The sequence below is a fragment of the Equus przewalskii genome, chromosome 29 (genome assembly GCF_037783145.1).
Source record: "Equus przewalskii isolate Varuska chromosome 29, EquPr2, whole genome shotgun sequence".
Classification (NCBI taxonomy): Eukaryota; Metazoa; Chordata; class Mammalia; order Perissodactyla; family Equidae; genus Equus; species Equus przewalskii.
In genome coordinates this window covers 42,728,650-42,741,629 of record NC_091859.1, presented here as the reverse complement: position 1 = coordinate 42,741,629, position 12,980 = coordinate 42,728,650, and the positions used below count along the sequence as shown (strand labels likewise).

The 12,980-nt window shown below is 47.9% G+C and overlaps 1 protein-coding gene across 1 annotated transcript; it reads left to right on the top strand.

The window, feature by feature from the left end:
- The first annotated feature begins 2,547 nt into the window (after positions 1 to 2,547).
- PKDREJ (polycystin family receptor for egg jelly) lies at positions 2,548 to 10,130 on the top strand. Its single transcript, XM_008534049.2, has one exon. The coding sequence runs from the start codon at positions 2,548 to 2,550 to the stop codon at positions 9,448 to 9,450; it is 6,903 nt and encodes a 2,300-aa protein (XP_008532271.2). The 3' UTR covers positions 9,451 to 10,130.
- The last annotated feature ends 2,850 nt before the right edge of the window (positions 10,131 to 12,980 follow it).

Sequence of the window (12,980 nt, the reverse complement as noted above, 5' to 3'; positions counted from 1 at the left end):
GCTCTCCTTCCTGCTCACTCCAGCCACACTACTAACCTCTGTCTCTCCGCCTCCATGCCTCTGCGCTCACAGTTCCCCCTGCTGGAAATGCTACTCCCTAGCTCTTTATGAGGCTTGCTCCCTCATTTCATGCAGGTCTGCTGGCTCAGATGGCTCCTCCTCAGAGAGGCCTTCCCGGACTACCCTGTGTCATTCTCAATCCTGATCTCTTAGCTATTTTTCTTTACACCACTTAGCACATCTGAAATCACACATGCCTTGGTTATTTTTGCTTGTTTCTCATCCCCATTATAACGGACGCTCCATGAGAAATGGGATGAGGGCTAATGCCTAGAAAAATGCCTGGCACGCAGCAGGTGCTCAAGAAATGGGTGTGGAATGACTAATGCTAAACGAATTAACAAGGAACGAAAGAAAAAAGTCAAGAGGGGATAATAAAAAAATGAATAATAAAGTGGTAGACCTAAATCCAACCATATCAATAATTATATTAAATGGTGATAGTAATCACATTAAATGTTGATGGTCTAGTATTTCAATTAAAAGGCAGAGACTGACTGAGTGGATAAAAAAATAAAACCCTATTAAACGTTGCCTATGAAAGACCATTTTAAATATAAAGACATGAATAAGTTGAAAGTAAATGAATGAAAAAAGATATGCCATTTAAACAGTATGCACAAGCCTAGTGTGGCTATTTTATTTTTTCCAGTTTTATTGAGATGCAATGTGCCTAATTTATTTATGTATGTATTTATTTATTTATTTTTTGAGGAAGATTAGCCCTCAGCTAACTACTGCCAATCCTCCTCTTTTTGCTGAGGAAGACAGGCCCTGACGTAACATCCATGCCCATCTTCCTCTACTTTATACATGGGACGCCTACCACAGCATGGCTCTTGCAAGTGGTACCATGTCCGCACCCAGGATCCGAACCGACGAAACCCGGGCTGCCGAGAAGCAGAATGTGGGTACTCAACCACTGCGCCACCGGGCCGGCCCCTGCCTAATTTAGTAACAGGTAGAAAAAGACTTCAAAACAAAGATTATTACCAAAGATAAAGAGAGATATGTCATAACAGTAAAAGGAGCAACTCATCAGAAAGACATAACCACAAATGTGTATACACCTAATAAATAGAGCCCCAAAATACACAAAAGCAAAAATGGACAGAATTAAAGAATGAAATAGACAATTCTACAGTCATGGTAGGAGAGATTAACATCCTCTCTCAGCAACTGACAGAAAAACTGGACAAAAATTCAGAGAAGACACAGAAGATCTAAGCAAGAGAATCGACCATCTTGATCTAATTAACATGTATAGAACACCCCCCCCAACAACAGTAGAATATACATTCTTCTTAAGTGCAGGGGGAACATCCATCAAGACAGACCACACAGTGGGCTTTCAAACAAGTCTCAATAAATTTAAAGGCATAAAAATCATACAGAATGTATTCTCTGACTACAACAAAATCAAATTAGAAATCAATAACCGTAAGATTTTCACAGAAACTGCAAATATCTGGAAATTAAACAATCCATGTTAAACTAATTCATGGGTCACAACTAAAATAGGGGAAATTAAAAGATATATATATTTTTTTTTTTTTTTTTTTGAGGAAGATTAGCCCTGAGCTAACTGCTGCCAATCCTCCTCTTTTTTGCTGAGGAAGACTGGCCCTGAGCTCACATCCATGCCCATCTTCCTCTACTTTATACGTGGAACGCCTACCACAGCATGGTGTGCCAAGCAGTGCCATGTCCGCACCTGGGATCCAGGCCGGCGAACCCCAGACCACCGAAGCAGAAGGGGCGCACTAAACCGCTGCGCCACCAGGCCAGCCCCTAAAAAACATTTTTAACTGGGGCTGGCCCCGTGGCCGAGTGGTTGGGTTCGCGCGTTCCGCTGCAGGCGGCCCAGTGTTTCGTTGGTTCGAATCCTGGGCGCGGACATGGCACTGCTCGTTGGACCGCGCTGGGGCAGCGTCCCACATGCCACAACTAGAAGAACCCACAACGAAGAATACACAACTATGTACCGGGGGGCTTTGGGGAGAAAAAGGAAAAAATTAAAAAAAATCTTTGAATGATAAAGATAGGACAAATACATGGCACCTAGGTAAGCAGTGTTTGGAGGGAAACTTACAGCAATAAGTGGTTCCATTAGATAAGAAGAAAATCTAAATTCAGTGACTCAAGGTTTCACCTTAAGAAAGTTTAAAAAGAAAAGCAAAAGAAGAAACCCGAAGTCAGACCTCCCCGGGCGCTCAGGTTGCTCAGAGTCCCGCCTGATTCCACTGTTTTGTGGCCAGCTGTCCCCAGGAGGGGGATTCCTGCTAAGGGGCCTCCTCGCAGGTTCAGGACACTGGGCCGCATTCATCCTACCAGCCCTCCCGGACCCGCCGCCCACACAGGCGCGGGAAGGGGCCCCACTCGCGGCTTCAGAGACCCCCGCGGCCCCCGTGACCCCCGCGCCCCGCGCCCTGCGGCCGTTGGCCCGCCCCCGCAGCGCCTCCCCGTTTCCCCAGGGCGGCGGGCATCATGCGGCCGGGACCCGCGCTCCTCCTCCTGGGCCTGGGCCTCGGCCTGGGCCTGGGCCTGGGCCTCGGCCTCGGCCTCGGCCTCGGCCGCCTCCCTGCGCCCCGGGCTGCTCGCGGGGTGCGGGCCGCCGTCCCCGGGGCGCCCGCCTCGCTGCCCGGCGGCCTTCGCGGCCTGGGCCCCGCCGAGGCCCGTCGCCCCCCGCCCGAGGCCCGGGCCCGCATCCCGGCGCGGGGCGAGGCGGCCGCGCCGCCCTCCTTCAGGGGCGCCCCGGGCCTCGGGGGGCGCGGCGACCGCCTCCGCCTGCGGCCCCGCGTGGCCCCTGGGGGCGGCGTGGTCCTGAGCGGCGGCCGCAGCCTCTGCCTCCCTGGCGGCCCCGCGCGGTGGCCGCGCCGGGCTTGCCTCCGCGTGCACGTCCTGCTCCGAGCCGGCCGAGCTGCCCGCAGCGCCAGCGCGCCCACCCACGTGGACCTGCACCTGTCAGCCGCCGGGCGCCGGCTGGCCCTGCTGTGGGTCACCCCCCGGCTGCGCTCACCTGGGCGACTGCAGTGGACGTTCTATCTCTGGCCCGTGGAGCCCGGAGTGGCCGCCGCCTCCTCCTCCCACGTGTCGCCCCGTTCCGTTCTGCCCGGAGAGCCTCAGCCCTACGTGGGCTTCGTGGCCCAAACCAAATGTCCTACAGATGGGCCCACCCGTGTCGTTTTAAAAGCTGTCAACTCAAACAGTTCCCAAGACATGGAGTCTTCCGTGTCCTGCCAGATGTCACCACAGGTGCCCTGCGTTATCCAACAGGTAAAGATCATCAATACGGATGAGGAAGGGTCTCCCTTGAGATTGACCAGGAAGATGGAAGCCACCATCAATGTCACCGAGGCGTTTGACTGCCTGTTGGCCCTGTCCATTTCTCGGCGCTGGAGAGTCTACTCTGTGCCTTCTGTATATGATGAACCAGACTGGACTCACCCTTTGGATGCACCACAACTCCCGTTAGGGAGACCTCCAACAACGATACATATCCCCCAGAATTCGTTATCTCTGGGGGTATATGTGTTTAATTTCACATTGTCCATCAATGTATCGGATCCCATCAAGCGTACCTTACGAGGTTCAGATTCTATCTATGTTGCCATTGTTAAGAGTTTCCTGAAGGCGGTTATTCTTGGGAAGTCCAACATAACAGTTGATTTCACAGATGGGCTGGTTCTGAATGGAACAACGTCCTCTGATCCAGATGCAAACAACCCTTCAGAAGGCCTCCAGTTTTCTTGGTACTGTACCACCAATCCAAAAAACTACCATACAGATAGAATAACAGTGATGAGCAAGGACGTTTGTCTCCCAGAGCAGGCTGATCTGAAGTGGACATGGGCCTCTGGCCCTGTGCTAACACTTCTGCCAGAAACCCTTAGAGGTGGCCATGTGTATTTTTTCAGAATGGTGGTCCAGAAGAATGACCGAACAGCATTTGCTGATAGAAGGGTACATGTGCTCCAAGGACCAACACCTATAGCAGACATTTCATGTATTGAAAATTGTGATACGGTTTTAGTTGTATCAGATAGATTTTCTTTGTTTCTAGACTGCACAAATTGTGCAAGAAACCGTGATTCCTATAAATGGTCAATTCTGTTGTCTTCAGGTGACGAGATGCCATTTGATTGGACGGGGCAAACGACGACAGGGAGAAATGGTGCTTATTTGTCTGTAAAAGCGTTTGCTTTTAAGCATTTCTCTGAAGCTAAGTTTTGGATTTCTCTATCTGTAGCAACTTGGAGTGGAGCGAACTTGTCGTTCAGGCATTCCTTTATTATTAACCACGTCCCTGAAATCGGAGAATGTGAAATTAACCCAGCTAAAGGAATTGCATTTTTTACTAAGTTTGTTGTCCAGTGCCGTAATTTTAAGGATAAGAACATGCCTCTTACATATAAAATAATAGTTTCTGATTTGCATGGTTTGGGTGAAATCAGTTCTTTAAAAGAGAACACCTTTGGGGCCATCCTGTATTTGGGAAATAGTCCCACATCACCTCCTTCCTTTCTTCCTGTTGGTGGGTTGACTGCTCGCTATGGCGTGAAGATACATGCTCAGGTATATGACTATCTAGGAGCTTTTTCTCAGGCGACTTCGTACGCCACTGTAGAGCCTCCTACTAATAAATACTCGTCAGAGGCTGTGCTGCATCAGTTACACAATGCCACCATGGGACCCAATTCATCACTGTCGACCTTGCTTCAAAAGCAGGATTTTTTAGCTGCAGGTTATTTAATGTATATAGCAGCTTCCATTTTGAACAGCATGAAAACCGAAGTAACTCTGCAAGCTGACAGAGCCAAACTCCAGGAACACCTCGTCAATCAGTCCTTCCTGCTTCCTGTAAGCACTTTGGAGGAAATTAGCCAGGTAGTCACGACTATAACGAAATTAACCCAGAGAGCCTCTGAATTCACTCGAGTTGCTCAGAAACTTGCCACGGTCAGGCTCTGGCAAGCAAGTCAAGCCCTACGACGGTATCAACAGAAAGATAAACACTTTCGCTCTGAACAAATAGAAATCTTGAGCACGGGAATATCAACAAGTTTTTCTAATATCCTAAAAGTGACTGCTCGTCACGAAGTTGCTGAAGATCCTTTCTATATAGTAGAATCTCTAGCAGAAACAGTATTGGCTGGTAAAGTGCCGGGGAACAAAAGCACTGTGATAAGGGGCTCCGGCTTTAACATGTATCTCGAGAAAACTGAAAAGTGGGATGTTAGCAAGGTCTTCAGCAATGAGAAAGACTGTCGAAATTGTTTCCATCCCACACTGAATGTGAGCAGCGTTCCTAGTTTGCCTGCAAATGCTCCAGTTTCCACAATGTTTTGCGAGTTTGAAGAGGACCCTTTTCCTTGGTTAAATTACCCCGCAAACGTTTTGACAGAGGTGGTTGGATTCAGAATGACAGGAGCTGCAGCTAACGGTGACGTGGTAGAGATCACACCTGATGTATCGGAAGTGTACCTCGTCAGAAAAAACTTGAGCTTTGCGGCCTTTAATCTCACAGTGGGACCCAGCAGTGACTCGTTGGTTGATGGGTGGCTGAAAAAGACAACAGGGGCATTTCGTTTTGAAGTGGACAGCGGAGCAGTGAAAGAGGTGTTGGTTCACATTGTGACAGAGGTGACTGTGTTGTTCACAGTGTTGGTGTATGCTGGCGGTCAGATCACCCCCACTGCTCTGGTCGCCGCCTTCCTCGTGCCCCATGACCTCCCTCCAATTGCCAACCAGAGTGACCTGTTTGACCCGGCCTGTATGGTGAAGGAGGCCCGCGTGGTTTGCCTTCCACCACCCCTGCTGCAAGTCATAGCTCAGCGAAGTGGCTCATCTGAGTGTGCCATAACCATTCTTCTGCAGGCACCTCGTTTTGTCATGGAGCCCAGTGACAAGCTAGTGAGAATTTCTCTCTTCAGCGTAAACTGCTTGTACATGAATGGGATTCAGAGTGATTGGAGAGAAGATACCTGCGTTCTTGGAGAGAAGACCACCTGGCACAAAGTGCACTGTATCTGCAAGCACACAGGGCGGGCCAAGCGGCAGCTGGATGCAATAAAGCTAGCCAACGTTCACCTGCGCACCCACTATTTGACGGCCAAGGTGATTGTGGTCCCGAATCCTGTGGATCTACGGGTAGAGGTCATCAAGAACGTTGTCCACAACCCTGTGACCCTTTTGGTTGTCGTTTTCATTATGCTCATATACATAGTCCTAGCTTTCTGGGCCTTGCACAGAGATGAAATGGACCCACTTCTTCGGGAACAGGTGATAGTTTTACCTGATAATGATCCTTATGATAATGTATGTTACGTAGTCACTCTTTTTACCGGAAGCCGTTGTGGGTCTGGGACCAGGGCCAATGTCTTTGTCCAGCTGATGGGGACAGAGCGTACCAGTGATGTGCATTGTTTAACCCACCCGAATTTTACAACTCTCTACCGAGGAAGCATCAACCCTTTCCTCCTGACGACGAAAAGTGACTTGGGAGACATCCATTCCATTCGTGTGTGGCACAACAACGAGGGCAGAGACCCCAGTTGGTATTTAAGTAGAATCAAGGTGGAAAATCTGCTTAGCAGACAAATCTGGCTGTTCGTCTGCCGGGAATGGCTTTCTGTTGACACCTCTGTGGACAGAACCTTTCATGTTACGCACCCAGATGAGCCTCTAAGCAGAATGGACTTTTTCCTGATAGACACCGGTTATAAGCTGGGGATGAATCACCCATGGTTCTCTGTTTTTTCTGGTGTCATCCCTAAACCATTCACTAGGCTCCAGAGACTGTCTTGTTGTTTAGCAATGTTGCTGTCCTCCCTGATGTGTAACATTATGTTCTTTAATCTAAATAAACAAAAAACCAAGGCAGAAGGGGGGCAATATATCAGATCAATGATGATAGGAATGGAAAGTGTCTTAATTACCCTCCCTGTGCAAGTGATGATCACATTTCTGTTCACCTGTTCCCAGAAGAAACCTCAAGCGACTCTAGATGAGGTGGCTCCTCAGGAGCATCCCTTGATGTCAGAAGAAAGTGGGTACTGGGAAGAACGTTTGGAAAAGTGGCATGCTCACGAAACTGCTGAGCCACACGCCCAGGAGGCTGAAAAGCTTCCATCTAGGAAAAAGACTAGACTTCCTAAGGCTTCTGTCAAGGCAACCTCTAAAAGAGGGCACCAGCGTAAGAAACCAGGAAGCAAGGTCTCTCATCTCCACAGAACCAATATAAATGCCAGTAATGCAAACGTGAACAACAGTCAAGATGTTCCTCCTGCAGAGCCCGCTTCCCAGGAGGATCCTACACCTGTCGAAAAGCCCAGGATTGTTCTGCCGTGGTGGTGTGTTGATATAGCCTGGTTCCTGATTTTTGCCACTTGTAGCATATCCTCATTCTTCATTATATTTTATGGACTGACTTATGGCTATGAAAAGTCAACAGAGTGGCTCTTTGCATCATTTTGTTCATTCTGTCAGTCAGTTTTTCTGGTGCAGCCATCTAAAATTATCCTCTTGTCAGGCTTCAGAACAGGTAAGCTTAAGTACTGTAAAAACCTTTCGTGGGTAAGCAAGTATCGTTACAGTGAGATCAAGCTGCACAACGTGAGCATGCAGCCCGATGAGAGGCGCAAGCTCCATCAGCGCCTCACCCAAATCCGAGGCACGAGGATGTACCAACCCCTCACAGAGGACGAAATCAGAATATTCCAGAGAAAGAAGAGGCTCAAGAGAAGAGCTTTGCTCTTCCTGAGTTACATTCTAACTCATTTTATCTTCCTAGCCCTTCTGTTGAGGCTTGTCGCCCTTTTACACCACACTGACAGCTTTTACTATAATCAGTTCATTCGTGACCAGTTCTCCGTGGACCTTGCTACGGTGACCAAGCTGGAAGACATCTATCGGTGGCTGAACAGTGTGCCGCCGCCTTTGTTCCACAATGACCTGAACCCCACGTTTCTTCCTGACAGCTCTTCTAAAATCCTCGGCCTTCCACTGATGAGGCAAGTGAGGGCAAAACCTGGTAAAAAAACTTGTCTGCCTGCCAAAAACTTTGTGCAAACCAGCATGGCAGGAGAAATTCATTGTCATCCCGAATATGGCACCGATCCAGAAGACACAGAAAACTATTCTAGCCTTTGGAACAAAGTTAAAAAGCGGGCTATCGACAAGAATGCCAAAGGGTTTACTTATAAGCCTCCAGAAAAGAAATGGGTGTATTTTTCCTATGGACTTTTACATACCTATGGATCAGGAGGATACGCATTCTATTTTTTTCCAGAACAGCAGCAGTTTAATTCCACATTGAGGCTCGAGGAACTCCAGAGAAGCAATTGGCTTGATGAGAAGACGTGGGCTGTGATTCTGGAGCTGACAACTTTTAATCCAGACGTAAACCTGTTCTGTACCATTTCAGTCATATTTGAGGTTTCTCAGTTAGGAGTTGTAAACACAAGCATATCTGTGCACTCTTTCTCACTTGCTGTTTTCAACAGAAAAACCTCAGCAGAAATCTACCTGTATGTGGCCATCCTCATTTTTTTGGTAGCCTACATTGCCGATGAGGGCTACATCATTATGCAGGAAAGGGCTGCCTACGTGACAAGTGTGTATAATTTGCTCAACTTTGCTTTAAAATGCATATTTGCTGTGTTAATTGTGTTCTTCCTCAGGAAACACTTCTTAGCCAGTAGCATAACTCAGTTTTACTTGTCGAACACTGAGGATTTCATTCCCTTTCATGCAATTTCTCAAGTCGATCACACCATGAGGATAATTTTGGGTTTCCTGTTATTTCTGACAATTTTGAAGACCCTCAGGTATTCCAGAATCTTCTATGATGTGCGTCTGGCTCAGAGGGCCATCCAGACTGCCCTTCCTGGCATCTGCCACATGGCCTTAGTGGTGTCCGTGTATTTCTTTGTGTATGTGGCCTTCGGCTACCTGGTATTCGGTCAGCATGAATGGAACTACTGTAACTTCATTCATGCCACTCAGACAATATTCTCCTATTGTGTTTCAGCTTTTCAGAACACTGAATTTTCCCATAACGAGGTTCTTGGGGTCCTGTTCCTCTCGTCTTTTCTGCTGGTGATGGTCTGCATATCGATCAACTTATTTCAGGCAGTGATCTTGTCTGCCTACGAGGAAATGAAGCAGCCCGTGTTTGAGGAACCATCAGATGAAGCGGAAGCAATGACCTATCTGTGTCACAGGCTAAGACATATGTTTAGCTTTCTGCCCTGCCAATCTGAGGCCAAAGATGAACCCGAGTTCTTCGTCGACATGCTGTATGGGCAGCCAGTGAAGACCGGCCGCCAGTATCTGGGGCTGAAGACCAGAAACATTAATGGGCAGAAAATGGTTTATCTTGTTGTGTGATCGATGACAGTTTCAAGAGCCACAGTCCAGTTTCCCCTGAATGCTCAGTTTGCGGGGTTAAGGAACGTTTAGTGGCTCGGCCGTGCTTTGTACCCATATCCTCCTCAGTGCACACCCACTACTTGGCCTCCACTCTCGGGAACATGAAAGGAGGGTGTTGGAGTGTAGTGCAGCATCTGGGGAAAGAGGAGGATGACCAGGTGTGAGTCCTGGGTTGATCTCCCATTAGATAAGAATCAGGCGTCTGGGGGTCCCGCAGTAGTTTAGAGGATTAGAGACGCAGCTGAAGAGACCCAGTCTGAAGCTTCCTGTCGACTCCTTAAGGCTCCTGCACGTTAAAGATGTAAAATTTGATAACATTTTCTGGCCGTGAGACATGAGTTTTGTTAAACAACAGAAAGGTGTGTGTGTGTGGGAATTCCCACCCAAAGACAGTAAATATTCTGTATTTTGAAGATAGCAATGTATTCATCCAGGATCTGGGCTCTTGGTTATCTATGGCATGGTGGATGGTTTAGGAATAGTAAAGAAAATGCAGTTTATTGTTTAAGAGAAGTTTGGGCTAGCAGCTGTTATATTTTCACTCAGAAGCATGTTCATTTATGTAGATGCCACTTTACACTTTCTCAGAATTAAATGTGAGATTTCTCCTATGAGCCTTGAAGTGATTTCTGCACGTGGGGCATGTGCACAGATGGCTTCTGCCCCGCAAGTTGAGGGCCCGCAAAGGGGGACGGCCAAATCAGGCAGTGGCTGCTTTGTCCCCAGGTGTGTGTTACTCACACGGCTGCTGCCCCTGGAATCCTGAGCTGCAGGGGAGTGCACGCTGCACCCTGGCAGGCACAAGAGCACACACACACACACACACACACACACACACATCATTTCCTCCTGAGGGGACGCCTGAGAACCCGGGGCGGGGAGAAGTCTTCTCCGCCAGAGGAGAGAATGGAGAGGCTCAGTGACTCTCCCAGGCCACCCACACGGGCAGTGTCAGAAGGTCGGATTTGGATTTTCTGACTCCCCTGGTGGGGAGGTCACGGCATCGCCTGGTCTATACTGGCCCACTGGTCCCACATGGAGCGCACGTTCACAGTTAGTGCCTCCCTTCACGGCCTGACTTCTGAAAAGGTTGAGAGAAAGAGTAAACGGGGGCCAAATGATTACTTTTTACTGATGGAGGCAGGTTTCAGTCTAGTCAGATGCACTCGCCCATCGAACCACAGCATGAAGAGTTTAAGCCTCAGTTGCTGGCAACGAGGGGCAAGCCTCCCCTTAGAGGCTTCAAAGGCTGATGGCAGGCGAGGCAGACTCATGTGCTCCGTGGGTGGGTGCGCACAGACATTCTTCCCAAATTTAGCAATCAGCTGAAGTCTCTGCCCCTCTCCTGGTGCCGTGGGAGGCTCAGGTTATGCTAGCTGGCCTCCCTTCCTGGGAAGAAAGCTCCGGAGGCGGGGAGAGGCCAGCAGCGCATCTCATGACCTGGAGCTGTGCAGCGGGAGAGTGAATTACAGGGTCATAAACACAGGGCCCAAGTGGGCAATCCCAGCCAGAGAAGCCTCAGTGGTCCAGGAAGGGGGCTCCTGGGACCAGCATGGAGGCAGTCTGAGTGAGGACCCGGGACGGCAGCTGCGTGTCCTGCGAAGGAGACAAGACTCTCAATTTCTGGTTACAATGAGAAGCCTAGGAGAGTCACAGGACATTTTCCACAGGTATTGGGAGAGAGAAGAGTGCCAGGGGCCTTCTTCTAGTCTGATAGAGCAATGGCAAGTATTTATATAGTTTAGAAATACAGAGATGCCAATTACGACATTATCAGGAAAACAAAGCAAGGAAGCAAAGTGAAAATTCAGGTTTGTTTTGAAGGCCATTTGCACTCGACATGGCAACAATTTCCGGAGGAGTCTTTTAAGACTCCTTTGTTCTCAACACCATCCCACAAAGACTCACACACACAGAACTGAAACTGCTGACCCAGGGCCATTTCCAGGCTTTCCAGTCCTTCCTTTCTGCTCAGTCTCTGATGGGGGTGCCAGTGAGCAACAAAACCAGGAAAAGAGTGGCTCGCTGGTGGGCTGGGGAGAGGACAGAGGAGGAGAAATAGAAAAGTGGAGAAAAGTGAAGGACTCAGCCCGTGATGAAGCCATGCGTGCATTTAAACTCAACCCTTAGAACAAATTGGGCTTTTAAAATTCTTCATTGTTTGTGTTTCTCTCTCCAACTGATGCTGTAACTCATATTACCATATATTATAAACATTTTCCCAGGGAGAAAAAAAAAAAAGACTCCTTTGTTCTCATCATATTTCCAGGATTACGGTAGGTATATTCCAGAACAAGTTGGCAACAGTTATGAATACCCTACCAAGTCTGTACTACACAGGAAAACAAGATGGACGTTCCTGGATTTGTTCTCAATTTAGCCCTTATTAACTCAGAGTAGTTGAACAAGTTATATCTGCAGAGAGATCTCTCCATCCACACGGGAGAGGAGACCTGTCCTTCATCTACCTCAAACTCTTTTGTTAATTATGAAGACTTGCATTTCTTTTTTCTTTTCTTTTCTTTTCTTTTTTTTTGAGGAAGATTAGCCCTGAGCTAACATCTGCTGCCAATCCTCCTCTTTTTTGCTGAGGAAGACTGGCCCTGAGCTAACATCCTTGCCCATCTTCCTCTACTTTATATGTGGGACGCCTACCACAGCATGGCTTGCCAAGCGGTGCCATGTCCGCACCCGGGATCCGAACCGACGAACTCCCGGAAGCTGAAGTGGAACGTGCGCACTCAACCGCTGTGCCACGAGGCTGGCCTGAAGACTTACATTTCTAAGGCCTGCTTCTGTATGTATATTATACCATTAAAAGTTTACTTAAAAACTATACAACATTAAAGGTATTTTGTCCGTTGACAACAAATACAGGTCTCTAAATGCAGCCTCCCTCCACCACTCCACGGAGGGCCACACTTTCCCATAAGCCAGAAGAAACCCCCAGCATCACATGGACGACTTCCTCTGGGTGCCATATATACTGCTGTGCTTTGTGAAAATTCATCTTGCTGTACACTTGGGAAGTAGGTACTTTTCTGTATGTATGTTATACTTTTAAGAGTTTACTTAAAAAACTAAGGCCTGCTTCTGGAATTTCGTTAGTGCTAAAAGCAAAATGCAAGCCTTTAGACTTAATTTTACTGGCAGAAATGGAGAAAGAGATGACTAGGGCTGCAGTTAACAGTGAAACAGGGTGCATAAGGAATTAATCTTCCACGGTACTCCTTTTTTGTTTTTAGCAATACTTTGCTTTAGATTCTAATTTACATTCAATTCCTTATTTTCCAATTTTCAGATTTCCTTTCTCAGTCTGTACCTAAATACACAATGTACAATACTTTAGTATTGTGATTTTTAAAAAGCTTATAAGCTATTCTCTTAAGACCACATTTATACAACATTTTATCAGTATTGCCACAATACATAGGTAATCATTTTCCCCAGCAAGCCCACTCTAACATTGTGGGGGCCCAGGGCAGGAT